The following is a 24,688-nucleotide window of genomic DNA, read 5'->3' as shown; positions in this document are numbered from 1 at the left end:
CTCATCTTCTATTTTTGCATGCTTCAGCTGGCACGAAGCTTTGTATTTGCAAATGTAATTCATACATTTGCTGTGGTCTTACGTGCCCTTCTGTGAAAAATCATGATCATACAATATATTCATGTAATAGTATGAATTTGATTAAAATACAAAAACCCCCAGTCTGCTTAATATACCTTAAATAGATGTAGTTGAGTTTTTTCCTAAATACAAGTTTATATTGTGACTTTTTTCATCTCTACCCTAAAGCATACATGAGTTACATTATGGAACTCACTGGTACCTGAGCAGGTAGGAGCTCAGCTCTTGTACCTCAGCAGAGGCAAGACCTGTGCTGTGCCACTCTGTCGAAGATGGATACGAATGGTTACTGCCGCCGTACGGAGCTGTGTGTGTTAGCTTTGGATGTAGCACATCACACGCCTTGGTTTGGAGGCCCCCTGGTACAATCCCTATTGTATTTGCCAGGCGGGCATCATTCGTCTGAGCACGGGCTTGTCTGGGATTTAAACTGCGCTGGGTCCCAGGTGCTGGGAAAGCTCCCTTTGATTAGAAGTAGTATATTATGTGTTGTGTCACAGGTTGGGAAATCAATGAATAATTGTTAAACCACTAAAAGCACTTTAAAGTGCTATGAAATGCTGAGAGATAACACTGGAAGTAGAGAATAATAGCTAGTAGTTAATTTCTTAAAAGCACTTATAGATTACATATTTTGGAAGGAAATTAAAAACTATCATAACAGTATTGTAGTTTATATTACAGTGATTACACAGTTTTCAAATTAAATATTTTTAATACAGTTGTTGGCATTGATATGTTAATTTAGTTTAACTGCTGTCCTTTCCCATATCTTTCATGAATTTTTGTTGTTGGTGAGTGAACTTTATTCATTATTTTATTAATATTGAAAATATCAGTAATCATGGCACTGCGGTTAATAAATACAGACTGGGAGATTAGACAAAAGTGCTTTAAATTGTTTTGCAGATTAACAGGCACTGTTTCTGTCAGAGTTTTCTTATGACTTTAATCTGCTGTGGGCACAAAAGAGGATTAAACTATTACTAGATGGCTGGAGGTATTTGATTTCGCCCACCCCCTTGTGAGGACCCCAAATCCAAACTGTAACTGACAAGTTAGAAGTGCATACTTCCACTAAAAGCTTTGAGGACCTGCCTTGTGCTGTGATTTGCTTGTGATACATATAAATTCATTCCGCAATTAAACTTTGTTGTGTGCTTTGTCATAAGAATTGAGAGGATTCCCCATTTTGAGATTTTAAATTGCAGGTAAACCTGAATTGTTATGGAGTGCCTCTAGGAAATACATAGTGTGCACGGTGCACTGCAGAGCAGAATTTGGCTTTTCCAAGGAGTTTCCTTGTCCTTCAGTTTGAGATCAGTGGGGATTTTTTCTGAGAGGAGAAGCACGCAGGTCGTTTCAGTCTTGGATCTGAGTTTGGCCTTGGAGTTCAAAGACCTGTTTTGAAATGCGGATTTTTCCTTTTTCAGATTTCAGTACTGGTCTTTAACACATACTCTAACATAAAATTAGGTATTTTGAGAAACAAGAAAGAAAACCTTTAGTGTTGCAATGGACGAAATACAAACATTCATTTAAATGGAGAATGACCAAGAAGAAAACCTAGAAATTTATACCCCAAAATACATAAAATTCACCCCAGTGGCAAGCACTGCATGGACAAGCACGCTTCACTTCCCTGAGAGTGCTTGCTGACTCCCAGGACTAGTAGAGGTGGAGAACTCCACAGAGGAGCGTGCACAGGGTTTCCCCCCAGTGCCGCAGCTGCTGCTGTGTGCCAGGCAGCCCCAGAATGCTGGGTGACATCGCCTACCGCGTGTGCTGCAAAAAATAGGCCATAACTGGGTCTAGGGCACTCTGCACTGAAACGCCAGAGAATTAAGCAGGGATTAATTTGTAATACAATAGCTGCCACTTTAATGGACTCATTGGAACACAGCTCTTCTAATGGTTTATTTTTGTGCAGTTACATACGGATATTTTGCACTCGTGGTACACATACACACCATCTGCCTCAGGTTGGGGAGGATGTCCCCCATACCGGGGATGATGTGCACATCAATTTTTAAGGTTTTGCCCACTTTCTTAAAGCTCTGTTTGGAATAATATACTGGAGGAGACTGAAGAATTTGCGTATCCCTTTTCCATTTGGGAATTACTACATTCCTGGCTGTATGCACTGCTTTCTCTACTGGTACCACCCAAATGTGGTTTCTGAGTTTAACCCAAAGTTTTCTGTACTGATATTTTTGTCCTTACTGAGGATATCAATGCAAAGGGTGTTGTCTTGGAAAAGGACCATAGGGTTGCATTATAATGATATTTAACGTGTTTTCCACGTGAAATGTTAATATACGATGTATTAAATCTTATTTTTGTTCTTATGTAACATTTTAAAATTAAATCGTTCTCAATCTAATTAGCACTTCAGCTTTAATACTATATTATTTTTTGCATAAAACTCATTTTAATTGGAGTAACAAGTATTGCATGTTTCATGAAACACGTTCATTGAAAGTCTTGGATACTTTCCATTTGGGTCCCTGCAGACCTATCCAGTTTGAAAATACACTGTTTTATCCTCTCCTTAATTACAGCACCTGAAGCGACTCTCTGTTAACTGTTTTTAAGTTCCACAGGATAATGAGTCTACCAGAACTAGAGAGCATACAACAGAAAACTGTTCACAGGAGGAAGCTTGCTGTTGCTTAGCTACCTATCTTTTTAATTTGGAATCTCCAGCAATTCGATAATGACTAGCCCTTAAGCTGCGAAATGTATTTGTTCATGACACATTGTACTGTTTTGTATGTGCCTTTCACCTGTGTGTTACTGCTATTATTGTAGGGATAAACAGGGCATTTATAATGGGGTTGCATTGTGATATAACTCACAAAACCTGAGTACATTAGTTACATAAGCCGTACATGGTATACCAAGTTCTTAGGTGGGAACAACAACAATGAAATTGAGAATAATGTAGCCAGAAGAGCTACTGCTTTTGCTCCTGCAGATCAGTCCCAAATATGAGAAAGCTATGCATAATTTGTAAGTACTACAGCCATTCTGTAGTCTTTTAATAGTACACGTTCTCACATCAATTTAGGCATAATAGAGATACATAATTAATTGCAAATTAAAATACTTCAACACAATTTTTTTTGTCCATTTAGCATTTTCTTGCAAGTGAGAAAATGAATGACTTCTAAAAATCGCCTGACTTGCACAGAAACTTGCTGAAATAAGACTCTGTATGAGGCATTGTTTATCAGATAAATATCGGATTTTTTTTTTAGGAATCTGGGAAAAACTTGTATTCATTAATGCTTTCTGATCAATCCTAAAATTGTTATAAAGGGACAGTTTATGTAGGGATTGCTTATAGCCACAGAACTGGTATAAGTGTAGAAAGAAATTCTGTCTTTTCTAAATCTTTTTCCAGTATGTGGATCTAAAAAGGAAACTTTTTCATTTGCTATTAGAGTGCTGCTTTATTACTTCAATAATTTTTCCCATTAGTAGAGATCTCTGTGACTCTTCCCTGCCTGCTCACGCAAAGTGGTCAAAGCAACTTCTGCAGCAATACGATTGAGGCTGACATATGTTTACGGGAAGGCATCCTGCCTGTGCCACCGTTGTGTGCGGCACTGCTGGCATAGCGGTGGCGGTGCCGCGTGATGCCGCGCTTCCTTGCTGACGTAGCTACACTGGCAGTGCTTTTGGCAGTGACACAATTGTAGCAAGAGGAAAGAAATGTTGGGTCTGGTGTTTCAACGGTGCCAGCTGAAAGCTCTCTGCCAGCCTATGTTATACGTAAAATTTGCTGACATAATTCGTGGAAGCAACAACTCAGTCTTGCACGTAGATGGGTGTGATTCACCGGTGCAAAATACAGCTTTTTGTAAAGGAACTCCAGTGCTGTTAGCTGCTTAGCTGAGGTGCCCAGCTAGACAAAGATTTGGTTTTGAAGTTTTCTGTGTTATATAGGTTACAATTTTAGAAGGATTAACTTGTCAATTCAGCACTAATTACATTTTTTAATTCAGTGATGAACTTTCTTGGGAATCTATGATCAAGTTAATTTAAAGAAAATGACGTATTTCAGCTCTTACAGGTATACTTTGTAGGTTTAAACAGGAATCTGTGTAATCCCATTTTAGGTATTCATAAGTTTTTGATGTCTGTATGTCCCTGGTGGAAGATACTGGCATATTTCAGTATAATTTTGTGCTCAATTAACCTCACTATTGACTTACAGATGTACAATAGAGTTGCATGTCTTTGCCCTTTTATTATGGTTTAATATTTATATGTAGATCTCAGTTTCTGGGCCTGTAAATCTTTCTCATTGAGATTATTTTTAAGATTACTAAGTATGTAGCCCTTTAATAGCCTCATATGTATTTTTTTTGTCATATCTTCATGGTTTTAATCCTTTACATTTTAACACTGTGTCCCATGGCTTTAAACCAACTATATGTGTCCTTGATTTTCCAGCACAGAGCCATTGCTGCACTCACCTCTGTTTCTTTGTGGAATTCCATGGAGGCATCAGTACAAGGCATGACAAAATGTAAAACCATACTCATAGATCACCTTATAAATATTTATTGATATAAATTCTTTAAAGAAATTAAATTACGTGTTCTATACAAAATAGGAGAGAGAGGCTTTTAATGTCACTGCCTGCAAATTGAAGTCATTTGTCTAGAAGGGTCAGGTGCCACTTTGTCGTAAAGAATTTGTCTGAGATCCAAGAAAGGAAAGATTGATAGTACAAAGAGATTGATGAAACAGGCACTGCAATATGCATGCGAAGTTAGGGGTTAATTAGGAGGATTTAAACAAGAAAGTTCCTTTGTGTGAGAAGTGTCGTGTGCTGTTACTTTCAGAAGCGAGGTGTGCTGGCAGCCTTTTTGAACATGCAGAGCTGATTTTCTGAGATGTTTATACAGAGATGTGTGGTTGTGAGCATCTGTGAGGTGGCAGATTACCAACAGCACATACACTGCAGCTGATGAGTGCTCCTTAGGAAATGGAGTGGTTTGCATATATAGACACCATTGTCGCTCGTATCTTTGGTTTTGTTGTTGATAGAAATCGTAAGGCTGGTTCTGTGATTCCTGTATCAGAGTAAAATCATTAATATTTGACTGCCAAGTTCTTTGGGTGTCTCAGGTGATGTGGCTATTTGTTACAGTTTTTAATTACAAGCATGGTACCTAAAGAAAAATCCTAAAGCTAAAACTATGTCGCTTAGAAAATAGGAGCTGAGCAATCAACAAACATTGTTTTCTTGTTGATAGGAAAGCTGTTTTGAAAGAACAGATGCTGCAAACTGTTCCTTATTGCATTAAAGTTCACCAGCCACCTGGTGCATTTAGTGGAGAACGACAAGCTTCCATATGCAGATTCATGCAGAAATCGAACACAGTACCTTTTTTTGTAATAGTTATTCACATGGTAGAAATTTTAAATTTGACTTAAATGCAACAAAACCAAAATACTCTGTGCCCCTTGTTTCTCATTCTGTACAAGGACAAAATAGTGCAAATCTTTCAGCAAGGCAGGAATAAAAAGCTCAGCCAGCACTTCAGTATTTATTATTGTAATAGTAAATCATCTGTCTGTGTAGAAGATCTGTAAAACATACCTGCTGAGGTACGAGGGACTGAGTTATACTTCTAAATACTGTAATTCTGATATTTTTGTTATGATATTCTTAACTAAAATTTTATATTCATATAGCTTCACCTTATTTTTAGCCCCGGAGACAGATCTTGGGAGACATAGCAGCTCTTATCTTCTGCAATCCATTTCTCACTGAATATGGAGTGTCTGAAATTTTAAGTAAGAGGAGGAGGAAGAGGACAGATAGGTTTTATCTTGCCTTGCCGCTAAGTGTGAGACAGAAAAGGCCTTAACAAATTTCAGTGTATTGCTTTTTACCAAAGATGAAAAAATTGTTGAAGGGACAGGTATTTGAATTGCAGAATATATTTCTACATTAAGGAAAGGCAGTTAGACTCAATGAGGCCCCTGGGAAACGTGATTGACATTAAAAACAATCCTATTTTGTTTTATGGTATTCCTGTTACAGTGAATCTTAACTTATGTGGTTTGATATCTGTTTATTCACATAATTCTGAGTACAAAAGAAACTGTAGCAAACACTCTAGGTAGTGGAAAAACAACACTATTTTCTCTTTCACATTTTCACTTATAGCAACTGTTTTTCATACTCACAGCATTTTTTTCTCTTGTATTAACATGAGACCAGATATGAGAAATTCTGTCCAAACAAATGAGTGTGAACATGTCCCACAACACTGACACTCACTGTCAAAGTGGTGTCACAGGCACAGCTCTAGTGGCCTTTCTGTGGTACTTAACCTCCCTGCTTGAGTGACAGCTTCACCCCTCATCAGCCTTTCCACCACATCAAGAAGATGCTTCTACTTCACGAAGACATGCAGTTTACTGGACTTTTTCTGTACTGCAAGGATTAACGTTCTTGTTGGACTCGATAAAGACAGTGCCTGTTTATTGTGAAAACCAAGTATCAATTCTTCGTATTTCTGTTTTTTTTCTTTTTCTTTTTTTTTTTTTCAGAAACCAAAACAAAAGGACTGGCATCCTCCTGGAGGATTTATTTTAGGACTCTGGGCATTGATCATCATGGTTTTCTTCAAAACATATGGAATCAAGCACATGAAACACATCTTCTGAATTCAAGCAAGCAAGAACTTTGGATTCGTTGGTGTCATCCGAGTTCCGTGTATGTGTTACTATGGCTGCAGTGAAGAACAGTGTTGAGATCTCTCTACTAAAGGTTCTTTTGAAGTCACCTCTTCTGCCCCTTTTTTGTAAAGAGTCTAACAGATGATTTTATTGTTAGACTTTTTTTCCTTACTTTGTCTTGTTTTAAATGTATTTTAATGTTTTTCTGAGCAATTTTTCTTTCCAGCTAAATTTGAAAAAGAGGAGGGACCTAAACATAGTAACAGAATTTCTGAGGTTGATTGTGTATGGTAAATAGGCAAATTCTTTCTCCCGTACTTCAAAGTAAATCTTAGAAGTAGTCAACCAACCTATCACTAAAGAACTAGACATTGTGCAGAACATTATTTAAGATGTCATTTTATCAATAAAAACTTAAGCCACTTTGCAGACTTTGGCATGATGTATTGAAAGCTTTCTTCACAAAAATAAAAATACTCTAGAATATATTGATTTTTTTTTTTTTCTCCTTCTTTCTTCCTTGTTAAATACAACCCTTAGATCAGTCATTTCACCTTAGGCAGTTTTGAGTCTAAGATTCTATGAGTTGGCAAAAGTGAAACAAAAATATATGACCTCACAGAATCTACTTCAAAAAAATGCCAGAAAAAGTCAAACTGACTTCACCATATCCATTACAAACCCTTCACAGGTGTTGTATTTCCACTCCGTACAATATGGAATTGGATATTTTCAGGATTTTCAGTGCACTGGATTTTTGCACAGAAGAAATTAGATTCTGGCATGAGGATGAAAAATGTTATAAATTGCACTGTTGTTTTCTGTAGTTTCTGAGCCCTTGGAAAATAAGCTTTATCACCTAGGTCTTGTAAATTCTGTTTTGGCATATTGATTTTTTGTTCTTGGATATTTACTGATGAGCGTATGCTAAAAGGGTTTTGTGTGTAATAGACTGATACTAGTGAAGAGAAGAGCAACTCTGTGCATGTATAGAAACGAGTCTGTCAGCAGGGAGAAGATTTTGCAGTATGCTTTTGGAACCTGTTCTCTAGCTTAATCATAATAAAGCTTACATGATGCATACTTGATGTAAATGCTAGATTTGTATCTCTGGAAGTTATTAGGAAGTACTTGTAATCACATAGTATCAGAGCAAATATATTTTTCGAAGAGTATGGTATTGAGCATTTTCGTATTGCACAGAACAGAAATCTGAGTGCATAAACATTTCTGTTGTCTTTTTTTCTTCTCTTTCAGATTGATTGTGGCATTGTAGCCTCGGGTTAGGGGTAGCGAACTTGTCAGAGCTGTGTGTATGCACTGACTGGGAGGGCTGCAGAGAAGGCAGCCATTGAGGCTTCCAGCTGTTTCTAAGGGCTGATGTCAGAAAATAATAGAAACAGCAGTGTAGTACATCTCTTGAGTATTAAAACCTTATTATTTTTTTCCTACATACATCTTCTAGGCTTGGAGAAGATAAAGGTACAAAACGATCCATTATCAGGAGGTAAGCACTTGCTTGCTGCACCTCTTGTGCTTTCTGGTGAACAGCAGGAATTGTTTTCAGTAGCATGTGCTAAGCATCAGGAATAGGAATTAATCTGTACTTAAAACAAGCATTCCTACACCACTGTCCCTATAGCTGTGTAAACTGATATTCTGTGATAAATAATAACAGGGATTTCTTCCCAGTCTGCTGATGAGAAGTTTTGGTATAACTGCTGCACAAACGACAACGGTGCGACGTGATGTGAAGGATGAAGGCTCTGCTTGCTGGAAGTGCCTCCTTCGGAGAGGAGGAGTTGAACAGGTCTGAGCAGCATTCCTAGTGCTGGATCTCTGGGTCTCTTCACAAGGTGTTGGTGTGTTGGGTTTGGGGGTTTTCTGGGTAGCACCCTTCAAAAGCAATGACTTCATATCCAAAATCTGATACAACGGTGACTTTTCTTAAAATCAGACACCCCCTCCACCCCAGCTATTCCTAATGCAACAGTGAACTAAGATCTGTTGTAGACAGACTGTACAGAAATGCAGACACACTATAGATATGTGTAAACATGATACAGAAATGAATCCTGCAGAATTTCTTAGACTATTTGCTTAGCTTTCAGGTTTTAATACAGCTTTTGATTCTCTTTTTAAATTGTAATGAATATTTTTCATCAATTTTACAATTTTATAGGCATGTTTTTTCACACTTTAAAAAGTGGCTAAAGTGAAGTTGATGGAGCTTTTCAGTTGCAATTACACTTACTTGTACTCCTCATCCCTTACTCAGTTTTTCTCTTTCCCTCCTTCAGCCAGCCACCTTTTGCAGGAAGTGGTAGACAGAAGCATCTACAGAACTCGGTGGAATTTTGCAAGTAGCAGAAGGTACCAAAGATGCTGCTTTTTCAAAAGCTTACCTGCTTGGGGATAAGGAGGCACTTAGGTGGGTTATTAAAATGCAATTTATGAATAGAAGCACTCAGTAAGTGTGCCAGTGAAGGTGATTAAACTGAAGTGAGAACAACAATTTGACTGGGATGCAGCAAACTATGCTTCGGGCATTTCTAACATTTTTACATGCACAAAGTGAGCAGCTGAAATAGATGGTTCTCAGAGTCACTGTACAGCACCCTGTGCTACACTTAGGAAACAGTATTTTCTATACTATGATAACTTATTTTTTGAATAGTTACAGTCTGAAATCCAGCATAGAAATCTCACAGAATTGCCTGTAAATGTGTTTTGTATATTTATTTACTTATTTGAAGTTAGTAAGCTTTTCATTTTCCCTGAAGGCCCTTCAGACAAACTCAGTTTGGGCTCTGGGCTCTGGGGACCAGCCAGGTTATTCTTACTCACAGACCCTTTGTGTTTTACAGGCCAAGCAGTGTGCTTGTGCAGTATAGGTATTTCCTCCATTGTGCACAGAGAGAAAACAAGCCAGATGGCAGTTTCTTGATGTTTCTTTGCATAGAAATTTCTAGAGCAGAATTAAATTGGGGGGATTTTGTGAGTCTACATAACTAGATCTGTGAACCAAGCATGCCCATGTTTTCAAAATTTTGTACATTCATGTCTGCACCCTGTACTATGTAACTGCATTGACTGGTCTTGCAATGAGTTTCATAAACACTGTTTAGAATACTCCTGGATGATAAAAACCTAAGTTGTTTCATTTCAGTTTTACAGCTCTCTTTCAGGATCACCTATTGAAATGTGTTACTATTGAACTGAAGTAGTTGTAAGTTAACAGTAGGGTTATACTCACACGTTCTCTCACGTCTCTGCTCTTCATTTGATTTCTGAGCAGTTTATGAAGTGCTGTATACACTTGAGAACGCTGTTTTGTATGATTGTGCTCAAACGCTTACACAAATATATGATTCTAAGCTACACTTGTGTAACAGACTGAAAAGTGGCCCTGAGCAGTGAGGAGACAATTGGCATTTCACTGGGCTATGCCAGGTGAATATTTTTGCATTTATGTGACTATCACCATGAAATGCTGTTGTCTTAGCATGAGCAAAGATCACAGACTGTTCCAAAGTATCTTTACAGGTAGCATTAGTGATAGTCTATCTCTTCTAGAGTGGACTCTTTTCTTTTTTTTTTTTTTAGTGTTTTTTTTCCCCCCCTGGAAGTTGGTGTCCATTATTGATTAGAGGAAAACAAATGTAATCTGTTTCTAAACCTGTAATGAGTGTCTGCAAATTGAGCCCATTTCCATCTCACTTCAGCAGTCTGATTTCTGTTCTCTGCTACCGCATCCACAAAACCTACTGAAGTGAATGGATCTCGTGGTCTCGTGTGCCTTCCGATGGGTATAATGGCGTGCTAAAGCAGCGCTGACTTTCACATAGTACTAAATCAGTGATTTGTGAAGGAACAAAGACCAGATTCAGCTGTGAATTTACCATGGGCGGAGAGGATCTGCAAAGTGGCCCGGGCAGGGAGGCGCTGCGCTGTATTCCTGTAAGGGAGATTTGCAAGAGTAACTGTCCCACTGAGGCAGACAAGCGACGTCTGCAGCCCTGGCAATCCTGACGCCAGCAGCACGGCATTCATGTTATTCTTAATCTTGAGAGCTGCTTCTTTCTCTTCTATGATGGGTGCTTAGAGGGAAGGAAGAAAAAGTTTCTGAAGACTTTCAAAAATTGAGCTAATTCCCCCTTCAGTATAGATGGGGAAATGAGATGCTGCCAGTTGCTGGTAAATGGCTAACTTGATCCAGTACTTCGTTGTGTTGTGAACTGAAAGGCTTCTACAAGTTCAGGATTATTTGGACTTGATAAAAACAGATGAGGTGGAAGGCAGTTCACAGAGTGGGAATGCATATTTCATGGAGCCTGTGGCATTTGGAGAGAAGGCACCTTTGTATATGGTACAATCTGGGGACAGAGATTGGGGACAGCAGAAAACTTGATTGAAAACAAATGGATGATATGCCACAAAAACATACTTAATTTTTTATTCGCCTTTCACCACTTAAAAAATGCAAAAACTGTTAATGCGTATTATTGTACAGAAGTGTTGGAGGGATGGTTGAGTAGAGTTCTTGTGGCACACGATTGATTTCTAGAATACTGAAAAGAAACTTCTGCAGGACAGCCATTGCTCTTGAGCCACAACTTTGTACTTGTCAGCTCCAGCCTGACTTTGGTCCTCATATTCCAGGGGAATACAGCTAGACAGCACAAACCACGTTGTATTCCTTACTCTTTAGATTCCCCTCACCCCATGCCCCAGTGTTTTTCTCGCTATTTTTGGATTACTGTTGTCCTTGTCTCCTTAGAGCTCTTCTGGGTAACAATCACTTGGTTTCCTATGAAGTTCGGCTGAGAAATACTGCAGGACAAGACCCAGGTAAGCACGTCCTGCAGAATTTTACCAGTTTATACTCCCGTTCATGTGTATGTACATGCAATAGATGAAACTGCCATGGTGCGTTCTACTGGGTAGAGTCAGAGATGGCTGTCAGCAGACCTGAATCTCACTAAAATCTAGTTCTAAGGCTGTACCTTGGTCTTAATTAAGTTTCTTCACCTCCCCTTTCCTTAGCTTCCTTACCCAGGAAGAAACAGTATTAACTTGTCTTTCTGAGGTGCTTGAACGTTTTGGATGCGAATTTTTCTCAAAGTGCAGCATGGTTTTGCCTTGTGTCATGATGCTGCTCACTGACAATCTTGCAGCCATTGTACCAAAATATCAGAAAGCAGTGGTTCTGTTTTTCTGTTTTTAGTTGCAGAGGTATTTTCTTTATCATTCTCAATTCCAGTTGCACCTATCATGGCATAAGAGCTATGGTTCTTCAAGATGAAAAATAGCTGCTCTGATGAAGCCAAGCATAAAAGCATAAGGTATGCAAGGAGTTAGAACTAAACATAGATCTTAAAATTGCTGATGTCTGTAAACACTGTTCTGCAACAGTTTTTAATATGTGGAGTGATGCGTGCTGAAGATCATGAATTGATCAAATTATGGCAAAGAGTGCAAGATGACAGCACAAACCAGAGAACGGCAGGAGTGCCTAGTTTGTACTAGTTATCTCTGGTCTGACAGCGCTTTCTATCATAAATCTGTTTGTTTTATAACTAGGCCATAAAACCTTACTTCAGGCTGAAATGTAGCACGATATGCTGTAGTTCAAAAATTGTGCTTTTATAGAAGAACACATCAGTAATTTGTAAATTAAAATTGCAGCACTCTGAAATTATTTCTTTTGCACTCTTACAACTTGTGCTTTTTGGACAGGATTTATGTTCCATATAAATCCGTGTGATCGATCCTATTTAAAACTTGTTCTCCCCTTGGTTTCATCCAATTCCTTTTGCAGTGAGTTTTATATGTACAAGTGTGACTTACTCTTCGCGATACTCCCTCCTACCTTTTGCAATTAGATGGGGGAACTTGCTGAAACTTCACAGGAGGTTAATGAGACTCAAGTGAGTTTGGGGTGTGTTTTGTTTAAAAAATTGGATGTGTGTAAGGGTCAGAACACCACAATAGTTGTTACTAACAGAAACTGAAGAAGAAATATTTTCAGTCCTTAGCAACTCTGTTGGAAGCTAGGAGATTCGGTGTCAGCTTACCCCGTGGTGGTTCTTCACATTCTTAATGCTTCATCTGATCTACTTGGTATCGACCAGTCTTGCGGACTGGAAACGAGCACGGGGAGCACAACAGAGTCTGGTGATTCCCGTGTTTCTGCTGAATACTAAAATAGATCAGTGTAAGCTATTTTTAAATGATCTGGTTTTAATAATAACAAAATTTATTTATTATATTTAGCTATATATAACTAAATTTATATTTTAGTTATGTTTAATAATAACATAACTAAATATTTAGCATTCACATCCTGCAGCCCTTGATTAATGGAAAAACTTAAGAGCTGTATTTTAGAATGACAAGATCTTTTTATTATTATATCACTAATCAAATAACAAAAGCATGGTGGCATCAGAGGACCTACTGTGATCTGTACCATCTCTTGCAGTCACATTAGAAAAGATCTGTAAATCAATTTGACAGAGTTCATCAATTTGAGCAATATCTGCTGGATACACGCCCCAGTACACATGCTGAAAAGGATGTTCAGATTCCCATTAGCTCAAAATCCATTCTGTTTTTTGTAGAATGTTGTGAAATCAAGTGGAAGAAAAAAAGCACAATCAGTGAAAGGGGGGAGTGGAACACCAGCTGACAAGAGACAGGTTATAAGGAACTGGCACTAGTGGAGTTTTGCCTTCAGTTTGTGTTCGGAGTGGTGTGTGCCAGGAAGAACACCAAAAGAAAGCTTTTAAGGCAAAAATAGGTTATAGTTTCTTGCTCTTTGATAGTGGGGAGGGCTGCAGCAAGTAGAGTGGCTCTTGGAAGCCTGCTCTTCAGGTCCAGGCAGTGTTACAGGGGTAACACTGTTTTGCCCCCGATAGGGCAGTTCCCTTTGTCCCCAGAGAATCGGGGTATCTGTAGGGCAGCTGCAGCTATTGCTGTCCACTTTGGAAAGAGGAAGGCCGTAGGTTGTGAGTTGGTTTAAATTATAGTGACGTTGGTCCCAGTTCTACATATTGTGTTTGAGGTTCAGCTTCTTGGATTTAGACATCTTTAAGGTAGTATCTTTGTTCTAGCTTTAGTATTTGTCTAATGAGAGACACCTTTCGTCCCAAGGTATAATGTTTCATGCAATAGTTACTGCTATCGATACTTCAAAGAAATTAAGATATTCAATATTTGTGAGGCAAAAGAAAAAATACTGCTGAAACGGAAATCTCCTTTATTCACAAGCCAAACGTAACCTAGTCATTCACACTGTGAGGTTCCATATACAGCACTAGCATTGTCCGTCCCTTGGCTTGCAGGGACTCACCATGCACATGTACTTCACGAGAAAACTACCAAACTTTGCTCTTTTCAAGGGGACAATTTTGTACTCGGGGAACTCTTGCCAGGTCCCAGCTGGTGCAACCCAGGATCTCTGAGATCAGTGATGATCTTGGGACAGTGGAAGGCAGAGATTTTTGCAGGTGCAGTGTTGTAATCTTTTTGGCTAGTATGGCTGGTATGGTAGTACCTGGTAGTTTTAACTTCATTTCAGAAATTTGGTCGTGTTTCAAGCAGTTGTTGCCTGGCTTGTAGTCTGTTGCCTCAGCAGGGTCGCTCCCTCAGCCTCCTGCAAGACTACAAGAGGCAAAACAGAAGAAAACCCCTCCAGCCTTAGCCTCTCCACTGAAAAGCATGCTGGTATAGCCAGTGATTTTTTTAGGTAGACTTTGCCTTCCCTCCTCCCACCCCTAATTAAAAACCAGCAGCTTGATAGCACAGCAGCAAATGCACATTAATATCAAACAGAATTTTCACTACCGTTTTCATATTAACATCAGATGTCAGAATGGAAAGCTAGCTAGATCTGCACATGGGACCATTCTTGCTGTTAAAGGCTTTAGGCTGGAACGGAGCCCAAAATTTTTAAAAGAAATGCAACATTTCCAGATCAAATATTAATTACATGCTATATAGAATTCTATTTTTCAAACAAATTTTATAAATAAAAAGCTAGGCCTTTCAAACCATCAGCGATATTAATTTTGAATTTGAAAGATTATGAAAGATAAACAACCACGTAACTGTGAATTAGAAAAATGCTGGCCTAGGTTGCATAAAGACCTCCATTAAATAAATACTGTTAAGTTTTCACTATGAAAATTCAGTGGCATTATACTTTAAAAATCCATGATGAGTTAACCATCCGCTAATGATACTCAAGTTGTTTTTCACGAATCACATACACATAGAGGAAGTCAGATGGCCAAAGGCGGCTATATACTGGATTAATGCACAGTTCAGCAGGAAGTACTGGTGATACGCATTGCTCCTCCATCGTAACTTCCTGACTGTTGCAGTTACCAGCTGCAAGTGCTGTTAACCCTTTCCTCTGGGCTGCTTTGCTGTCCCAGAAGATCCGACACCCCGAAGGCTGATACGGTGGGTGACTGTGATTGCAGTCATGTGCGTTCATCCCTCAGACCACCGGTTTAACCTCAGGGTGATTTACAGTGAGTGGTTCTGGTTTCCAGTCTGGTTGGAAAAAGTGAATGTTGAATGTCCGTGCCCAGTTCTCAAACACTCGTTTCTCTGTGATGAAACGATGATGACTGCCCTTTCGTCCCCGCTCATGTGAAATGTACATTGTGCATTCATCAGGTCCCAAAGGTTCGTAATAATGATAAGGTACTGAAAGATGATTAGGATCCCTGTGAAAGAGAGAAAATAGATGGAAGCCCAAGATGTTCTTTTTTTACTGATTGAAGAGATGCTATCTTTAATAAACGGATGGCCTCAAATGTGCTTTTCATGCCAGTTAAACCGAATTTCTAGGTAGCTGTATTTTTCTTGCATATTTAATACAACAGAATGGGGCATTGCTTTTTCTATTGCTTTCCTTTAATCCCCTCCTCCCAGTTAAATAAAGGACAGCAGCAGCTCGAAAACAAGGGAGAGTGCTGCAGGGCTGTGTTACTACTCTGAAATTCGAAGCAGACTGCTTAAAAGAGATTTATATCTAGATTGTGATTTGTAAAAAGCCTCGCAGAGGTATTTACTGAACGGGGGGGAAGATAGAGGGAAGGTGGCTGGTTATCTGTGTCACATCAGCTCAGTTGAATATTCCCAGCATGGTGCACAAGGTTCTGATTGTACAACTTCAATGAGAGTATTTGCATGGCAGGTCAGTGATGGTCTGCTGTTGCAGGGTTTATAATCAAACATCTGATGCACAAATAAGTTCTTTTTGATTTTACAATGGCAACTTTCATGTATCTAAGCTAAAAATTAAAACCGGTCACTCACAGTATCCTTCTGACCTTGTGAGCCTGTCAGCATTAACCAGCAGGAGACGAGTACTCATGAGGTGACACACAGGATATGCCAAAGACCAATTAGATATTCAGGATAAAGTTCATTTTAGCAGTTTCAACCTTAATGTTTTGATGTTACTTTCTGTAAAAGGCATGTTTATATTGTAATAAGCCAGAGTGACTAATTTTCCTTTTGTTTTGTTCTCTACATTAAACTTTACCCATTACATTTTCACATTGGGCACAGGCATTTTGGGCTGACAACCTTCTCTTTGGATTTATCCCAGACAGAATAACCCAACTGTACCAAGCTCCCCAGTTGCTACCAACAAATTATTTTGTAATGGCAGAAAAGTGAATCCAAATATTACCATTTAGTGAAGCCTTGGAACTGCTCTGTGTTAAAGCCTGAGCTGAACAGGACCGTAGTATGCAGCAAGAAATCTTATGCAGATTCAGGGCTGTCAGCTCTAATATAGCCTTGATTATTTTCATTTTGAAGAGCTAATATTTAAGCTCACTTTCAATTGAATGCATCCACAATCTGTCAGTATTCTGATCTGGTCATTATTTTTACTGTGTAATTCTGTCACCTACGCAGTTCTCTTAATTTTTCTTATTTTACCGTTTTCCATATTGTATATGCAGTGGTAATGTATGATATTGCTGCTGTTTTCCATTTGTACCTTAGATTAACGTTTTAATTCAGTCAGTCTAGCTTCCTGGTAACACAACACGGTGATCAATCTTACAAGGCGAGAACAACAATAAAATTACATTTCTAGAATATGATGGATTCTAAATTTGCTGTATATATTCTCGCTGGAATACCTAAGAGTGAAAAGAAATCCTTCAATATCTTACCTACAGAAAACATATTTGTAATGTAAGAAATACCCTTCATATAGAAACTTTTTTTTTTTAAAGTTGCAACTATTAGATCTCAATTTTCAGCTAATTTTTCACATATTTTTTTTATACATTGGACCTTTTATTATAATCTCTTCAATGAAGCAGTTGCATGGTTACTGTAAATCTAATAGGATACATTTCTATGTGATTTATTCTTTCTTAAGAACTACTGAACAAATAGGCCTTTGCCTCTCAATTTAAACTGCTTTTCCTTTCTGCACTGAAGCCAGATGTTACTCTTGCGTTCTCGAGGTAAACCTCTGTTACTCAGTGTAAATTTACTGCTTTAAAGTTAGGATTAATAAAGTTGAAATTGTATCTCCCAACAGACATTGAACAAATGCAGTCACAGGAAAGACGTTAACTGCCCAGTACCGCAGCCCGGTACCTCCTGGTGGATTTGGTTGGGATCCTCCCTCCGCTGCCCCACCCCAGCCCTTTCTGAAGGCCTGCGTTGGGTTTGCAGAACATGAACTGGGAGAGCAAAAAGCAGGTTGGTCACTGTATGTCTGTTCCCTATTCCTCTGCTGTGCCCTGAAATTAGCAGTGGGTGATGGTGGTAAGCGGAATCGGATTTCTCATGGAGGTTCTATAGGGATGCTGGTTGGTTGGTTGGTGGTTTTCCTCCACACAAAACCCAAAGTATACAGGTGCAAGGGGGTAGGTGGATCAGATGGAGAGAGGTTCCAACCTAAACGATTCTATGATTCTATAGTGGTCCTCCTTCTTCACTCTGGTAACTTGGTATTTACCTAGGGTTACATCTTCTGTTGCCTCTTTGAAGCAACATTTTGAAGCCGGTTCCTCCCAGAAAGTGCTTTATCTCTTAGGTTATCGATATTCTACTAGTGGGTAGTCTAGAAATGCACTTCCCTTTTGAAGACAGAGATTCCACGTTACATCAAAAGCTCTGAAGCTAACACCAGAGTATCCTATGTGGATGCCCTTAGCTCCAGGCTGTAACGGATCACTGGTTTTGTGCAGCATCCTCTCAGAAATGCTCCAGAAACACCTGGCGCACGGGGCCTGGTGGATGATAGAGGCAGAGGAGCACGGTCTGAGCACCCTGTTGGGTTCAGGCATTGCCTGATGGGTGCTGTCAAGGCTTCTGTGTAGGTCTACTGGCTGAGGTGGTGGTGAATTCAATGCAAAACAGCTGGTGGCTTTAGACCTCTCCAAGACTACTCTGCAGCTGACTGAGGCTTTCAGGCTACATTCCAAATGTTCCATTTTGGATTTAGGAACTCTGCAAGGCAGTTAGATACCTAGGACTTTTTGTCTGAAGTCTTCCTCCTTTTGTGGGAGTTCTGGATTCCCCTAGATTGCATGCTAGTAAGGTTTGACTTGAACTCTGGCTTGAGTAACTACACCGTAACCCAAATTAACGGTACTGTGTTATCTTCTAACTCTGCAATTAGCTTGTGTCACCAGCAAATGAAATTCATGAGTAATTTCTATACGGAAATTGCTTGCCACCTCATTTATTAACATTAAACCAGATGCTGTTTTATCACTGACTGATACTGGACATTAATCAGTATTTTGTCAGACTCTGCATGCACGTTAATATCACAGCTGGGGGGAACCTAGGGAAATTCCTCTGGAAAATACACTATACTTCCTGCCTAATAGCCTGCCAGCACAGCAACCGGGTGAGCACTTCTACCCAACGTCAGTCATCTACTGTTTGCCTCTTCAGTGCACATTTTCCCACAGATGGTATCCACCCACAGCAAAAGCTGAAAATACAGCAGTGTTTGCCTCAAAAGAAACAAGGCAGAAAAACAAGGCCACCCCATATCACGTTCTGGTCAACCTCTCCCTCTACAAATGAAGAGCCATCATAAATCAGCCCACTAAAACTACGTGTACTCACACGCTTTGTAAAATAATTTATATTTTGAAGGGTGAATGAAGTGTCATTAATACATTGAGTGATGGGCAAGGTGCTGTGCCAGGACTATGAAGACTTCTGGATCATTTTTTGCCTTCTATTCCCAGGATTCCATTTCCTTCACCTCCATACTAGCCCTGTTTTCCAAACCATTTATGCATTTTGTTACTGAGTTATTAAGGTAATGAGGTGAGATTCTGGCATATGGGCCACAGCACATGACTGTCTCCGCATTTACAATCCTGTCAGCCACCCCTTCTTCCGTCAAGCCCCTCATAAGCCCCAGGAAATGTAACTAGCAACAACTGCTCCTTTGCATTTGATTTAAAGCAACTGAGAGTGGAGAGAGGGAGGTAAGAAAACACTAGATTTAAAAGCTGTACCCAAAGGAATAAATTAAAGGATTTCAAATGCCAATTTTCAGGCAAATTATCGCAGATGGGAAATGGCCTGGCAGTCAAATGAGGATTCTTATAGGAAAATGATCTGTCTCTGTAATTGGAGCAAAACTTATTCATATTAGTTAAAATAAGGCTCGGAATTAAGCTTTAAGTTTCTGTGAGTTCCAGAAGGCCCATAAAGAGGAGAGGGGTTAAAAGAGGGCTTTTCTCACTAGCACCTTCAGTTTTCCTTTTGTGCATGTGTACCCAGAGGCATCTGCAAGGAACCAAACTCACACTGCTGCCGATAAGCCCGTGGATGGGGATTTGAGTTACTACAAACTGCACTAAGGCTTGTCTGTGTCCTTCCCACCAACGCTGCTGAGCAGCCACAAAGGAAAGCAGCAGCACTGCAGTGCCTTCAGGACGTGTGGTGCTATCTGTGCCCCGCCATCTGGCTGCTGGTGTAGGGAGGCAAGAGGAAAATCCTCCATGTCCCAGTTTAGGAGTGAGTGTTGTGCGTACAGCAGGCTGCCAAAGGGAGCGCAGAGAGGGAAACGCTTCCCATCTGGGGTGCTAGTTTGCTCAGCACAGGCTAGGATTGGATCCCGGGGCAAGACGGCTTGTCTTTCCTGTGACAAAAGAGAGGGAGGCGCGCACACTCTCCAAAATCTTTGCAGCGTGCATGGAAGCACAAGCTTTTATCTTATTCTAAAATGTGCAAGTCAGATGTGTTTAACAGTGTAAGAGCAATATCAAAGGCATTAACCCTTACAGCGTAGATCTCTAGCAAAATAATAGGATTCAATACTAGATACAGAGTTGATGTAAAGTACTAGAAATTAATAATAATCAGGTCACCAATTCCAGTTCGGCTCTAAAAATCAATGTCCAGTGAAAGTAAATAAAAATGAATCTAAAACTCGTTGTTGCAAATAATAGAGACAAATCTTTTAGTCTGTACTCTGGGCTCCTTCATTAGACTATTTTTCCTGCACGGGTGGGAAGCAATTTGGTTAATGATCTTAAGGTAATAATTTGTAGCAGAATCAACAGTATGATATTCACAGTACCTTTGAGATGTCCTTCACATTTGCAGATGTGATACTAATTTAGTTCCATGACAGTGATCACCCACACTCATTACTTACTCCACAAATTAATACTTAAAAAATAATGGATATCTGCTGAAGTTGTAAATTTGGTGATAAATCTGAATAGAAGTAAGAGTATTATTTTTTTTAATCTTGATGATTCTTTAGTTGCATAGCAACTATACCTATACTATATATATGTATCTATATATATAGTACCTATACCATTCTTGCACACTCAAGAGGTAGGGTGGGTGGTTTTGGTGGTGGGTTTTTTTGGTGGTTTTTTGTTGTTTTTTTTTTAATGGTAGATTTGTATTTTGTCTGACTGAAACCCAGGAAATACAGCTTAAAATCACAGAATATTTTTCTTTCTGCTATTCTGTTTTATGGCCTTATTTCTTTGAAAGGAGACACTGTGTAACTTATTAAGAAGTGGCTGAAGAGCAAACTAAGGAAGTTAACTGCATTTAAGACAAAAGGCTTCTTTCATAGATTTTCATTGATAGCTTCTTCCAGGCGTGGCAACTAGAGTTTTCCCCTTCATCATCTGGGGAATAAACCTGAAGTAAAGACACTTTATATTCTTTAGATTAAGAAATGACCTTTTCCATTTTTATGACCAGGTGAGTTTACCTTTATGTTAAGATTTTTTTTTTTAATGCAAGCTGCAAGCATTATAACATCTATCAATGGCAGGATTGATTACAGCCTTTCTTTTGTTATAATTTAATTTCATATGGTCTCAGGGACAACTTCAGCCTCTCTTAAAACAGTTTGGTTTTCTTTTAAATTAAGTATATGTATCTAAACTAATCAGACTTTGCCTGAAAAGTCAGGATTGAGCATAGCTTTTCAGTGGATTGCTGTCTTCTGCATTTTTAGATCAGCAGTTTATTTAAGAATTACTTCCGTGTACCACTGGAATGCCACCACTTCTGGAGTAAGACAGACCAGCAATGTACAGAACCTGAAGAAGTGTGTCTTGGCCAACTGAAACGACAGGGGAACTGAAATGGTGTGCTGTGGAAGGTATTTATGTTGTCTGGAATATTTGATTTGGTTTGTTATTTTCCTGGGAGAATTCATGATGAAATCTGGCAGTACATCACGGCATTTATCATCAGTGTTTTGTTATAATTTGTAGAAATTCTCACAAATTGGAATTTAGTGTTGACATTTTATACTGTAATTTGTTCAGGGAATTCTACGTGCCCAGGACAAATGCAGATTCCTGAATGATCCTTGTCAGTATTCAGGAGAAAATCAAAGCAGTCCTGTTCTTTGATAGATGAGCTAACCTGTCACTTCAGCCTTGCTTCCCTTGCCCCTGAAATGCATCTTGAATTAGTCAGTGAACCAGACTTAAGTAAAATCACTATATTTGAAACAGAAAATTCAAGCAAATACTTCTTAGTGAACGGGATTCGTGAAAAGGTGATGAAATGTTACACAGATGCCATTGTTCCAGACTGCCAGTACCAGCTCCGTGCGTTGCTGGGTCACCTAACAGTGCCAGTGCGATCAGGACTAGGTGTGGGCACATAACCACATTTTTCTGAAAGGCCAGAGTGCTAGGCCTAGTAATGGATAGACAGGTGGTACTTAAGTCAGCATAAAGATTGCTGATGTAAGACAAATATGCATGAATTTCTACAGGATCAGAACTTCGCATCGTGTGGCTAACATGAGTTTAGTCCAGTACCAGAAGTCCTGAAAACTGTTTCCCTGTATCACTGATCCATGAGGGGAAACCTTAACCAGCACCTTGGCTCTGAGTGCCGAGTACGGCTGGAGGCACAGCACAGCTGTAAGAGGTACACGAGTTGTTGCTTTATGAAACAGCGTGAAGGGGTCACACAGCTTCCACTGACAGAATCTGTGTGCTGCTTCTACACCTTAGAGCCCACACCCATGCCCAACATGGACAATTATAGGTCTGATCATCTATTCTGTGGGTTCAGGTTCTGGGTGGGTTTTTTTGATGGGGATTATTTAGGAAGTAAGTTAGTGGAAGATTGGGATTCATGTGACAGAGATACAACAATCTGAATTTGAGTTGTGTAGAAAGCTCATTTTAGAAACTAGTCACTGTGTGAATTCCATCCCTCTATTAACTGGGGGGAAACTTTAAAAACAAATTAAAAGTAATGTTTTCCAGCACTCCTTTTTTCAGATTAATTTCATGCCAATTATTGCATTACTTTTAGCTGATAAATATTCGGAGACTAAAAGAAACCAACAAGATGGATTAATTATCCCACACTACAAACAAAATTTTTAAATATTTTATAGAATGTAATTAAATGCTGTTTGTTGTTTTTGGAATCAGATCCTGGGACATGTTAATTAATTGCTTTAAGAGGACTGAAGACATGTTGCAGAGAAAAAAATTTAAAAGATTCAGATATTTATCTGTAACGTTCAACCTTGTTGGCTAATAATGGTTCCAAAATAAATCCTACCTGCAGAAATCCGGTGGCACCATGCCATAAACATTTATCCTGTCACAGAGCTCTAATGCGATAGTCATTGTGAACCAGCCCGTGCTAAGCCAAGTGTTGGATATCTTCCTGAAAGCAAAAACATAATTAAGTTTCCAGGCTGACAAATAATTCTTGAGATACTTGAAGCAATTTCTGGGCATTTTTTTCATTTTTGTGAAAGGTTATGAAAATTGGGCAACCAAGACTACTTTGCTTGTTCATCTTTTAATAATTTTGCTAGTGTCTTCTGTCAGTGGACTAATCTATGCAGGAACTGCCCTCATTGTAATTAATTTTGGGAACAACAATGTTAACGTTTAGCTGACCTTTTGGTAAGTTTACTTTAAGTGACTGAACTTCATGTCTTATATTTATATTCTCCTGCTAGTAATCTATACACATCTATAATCACTTAATGGAGCTTACACGCTAAGTGCTCAGGAAGACGCATCGGGGTGATGAGGAGGGCTGCTTAAAATGCTGTCTCCTGCAGCATCCAGAGGAGCCTGTCTGCTGGAGCAAGATCTGGCTTCCAGTGCCTGGTCTGACCATCTTTCCTCCCACCCCGTCCATGATTTGGTTTCTAGAAGCTCACAGCCACTCGGTGTGACTGTTGGCAGGAGGCATAGTCAGCTGCAGCTAAGCCTGGCCTTAGCCAGCCTGGGAAGCCTTCATTCTAGGTGCTACCCCTCTGCCAGCCCCGAGTCCCCTCCCTGCCTGGTGGCACCTCTGAATAGGACGGGTGGTGCTGCAAGGGAGCTCTCCAGGGCAGCTCCTTTCCTGGTCCCCTCTGCGGGCTGGGAGAAATCTTTAAAAAGCGGCACAACTGATCCCAGCGTGATTTGTGTGAAATAGGAGATATCTCCATGTAACTGCTCACAGATGTAAGAGATTTACAAGCAGTGCTTAAGTTTCGCTGTATTACACAGGTTCTTTTCTGCAAAATGGCAACAGTAACAACTCCTCTTCCTAGCATTTGCTTGTTGTTGTTTTTTTCATCTGTAAGGGCTGGGTGCTGTCATGGTTACTGGTTGCCCAGCATATGCACCAGAAGTCCCAGTCCTGTGTTCAGTTCCAGCACTGTCCCGGGGGAGAACTGGCAGTCTTGGAATGGGAGAGTCAAGGAAATGCATGCCAGTGAGGTGTCATAGGGGCACGTTTAGGGGCAGCCTCACAGGACCGAGTCAGGCACCTCAGAAATGCACATGAAGTCAGGTGTTTGCTCCAGAGAAAACTCACTCACTCAAAGGTGTCCTTTCAAATACTGTTAAAGAAGGAGACAGCAGGTCTCCCTAATGGCTCCTCACTCAGCTAGAGAAGTCCCACAGGAAGAAGTTCAAGCTTGTCATCTGCGACCCAAAAAGGCCTCAGATTCCTGATGACAGCCTGTCACAGTGACTGGCTTTCCTTTCATCTCTTACTAAAGCGGAGACACTGCGAGAGCCAGTGCAGGCTCTCGGATGGCTCGTGCCATCCATAATATGGAACCAGCATTAACCCCATTCCAGCACACTTGTATCCGCCTGACACCTGCAAAATTTTGTGACCCCAACCCCCCAAAAGCACGGCAGAGAACATTAAGTTCTCACCAGAGCAGTCACCAGAGAATCCCAGATCCTGACCCCAGTTCCGAGGCCATCTTTTAGAGTTTACCCAGTGACAGCAGAATGCACAACAGTCCTGGAAGCAGGGATGGACCTGAAACTACACCAGCCACTGCAAGCAAGTGCCAGTGATCACTAATATGTAATTCAGCAGGCAAGAGCCCACCATGCAGCTTCCCAAGGTAACGCTA

General features: G+C 39.8%; 2 protein-coding genes across 4 annotated transcripts in view; one reads left to right on the top strand and one right to left on the bottom strand.

Moving 5' to 3' along the window:
* PIGK (phosphatidylinositol glycan anchor biosynthesis class K) overlaps positions 1-7,274 on the top strand; it is a 68,380-nt gene extending 61,106 nt beyond the window's left edge. The window contains exon 11 of the mRNA XM_080406932.1: positions 6,658-7,274. Coding sequence (XP_080263058.1) covers positions 6,658-6,774 — 117 coding nt within the window. The 3' untranslated portion in view covers positions 6,775-7,274. The remainder of the gene's footprint in view (positions 1-6,657) is intronic.
* A 6,756-nt stretch (positions 7,275-14,030) lies between these two features.
* ST6GALNAC5 (ST6 N-acetylgalactosaminide alpha-2,6-sialyltransferase 5) overlaps positions 14,031-24,688 on the bottom strand; it is a 75,122-nt gene continuing 64,464 nt past the window's right edge. For 2 of the 3 annotated variants that reach the window (XM_080406930.1, XM_080406928.1), the window contains 2 exons: positions 22,873-22,980; positions 14,031-15,524 (listed from right to left, as the gene is read on the bottom strand). In XM_080406930.1, the coding sequence (XP_080263056.1) occupies positions 15,293-15,524; positions 22,873-22,980 (340 nt within the window). In that variant the 3' untranslated portion in view covers positions 14,031-15,292. The remainder of the gene's footprint in view (positions 15,525-22,872; positions 22,981-24,688) is intronic. The other variant, XM_080406929.1, reaches the window with a different exon arrangement.

This window comes from Falco punctatus, assembly GCF_963210335.1.
Source record: "Falco punctatus genome assembly, chromosome: 11".
Lineage (NCBI taxonomy): Eukaryota > Metazoa > Chordata > Aves > Falconiformes > Falconidae > Falco > Falco punctatus.
This window is presented reverse-complemented; position numbering and strand designations above follow the sequence as displayed.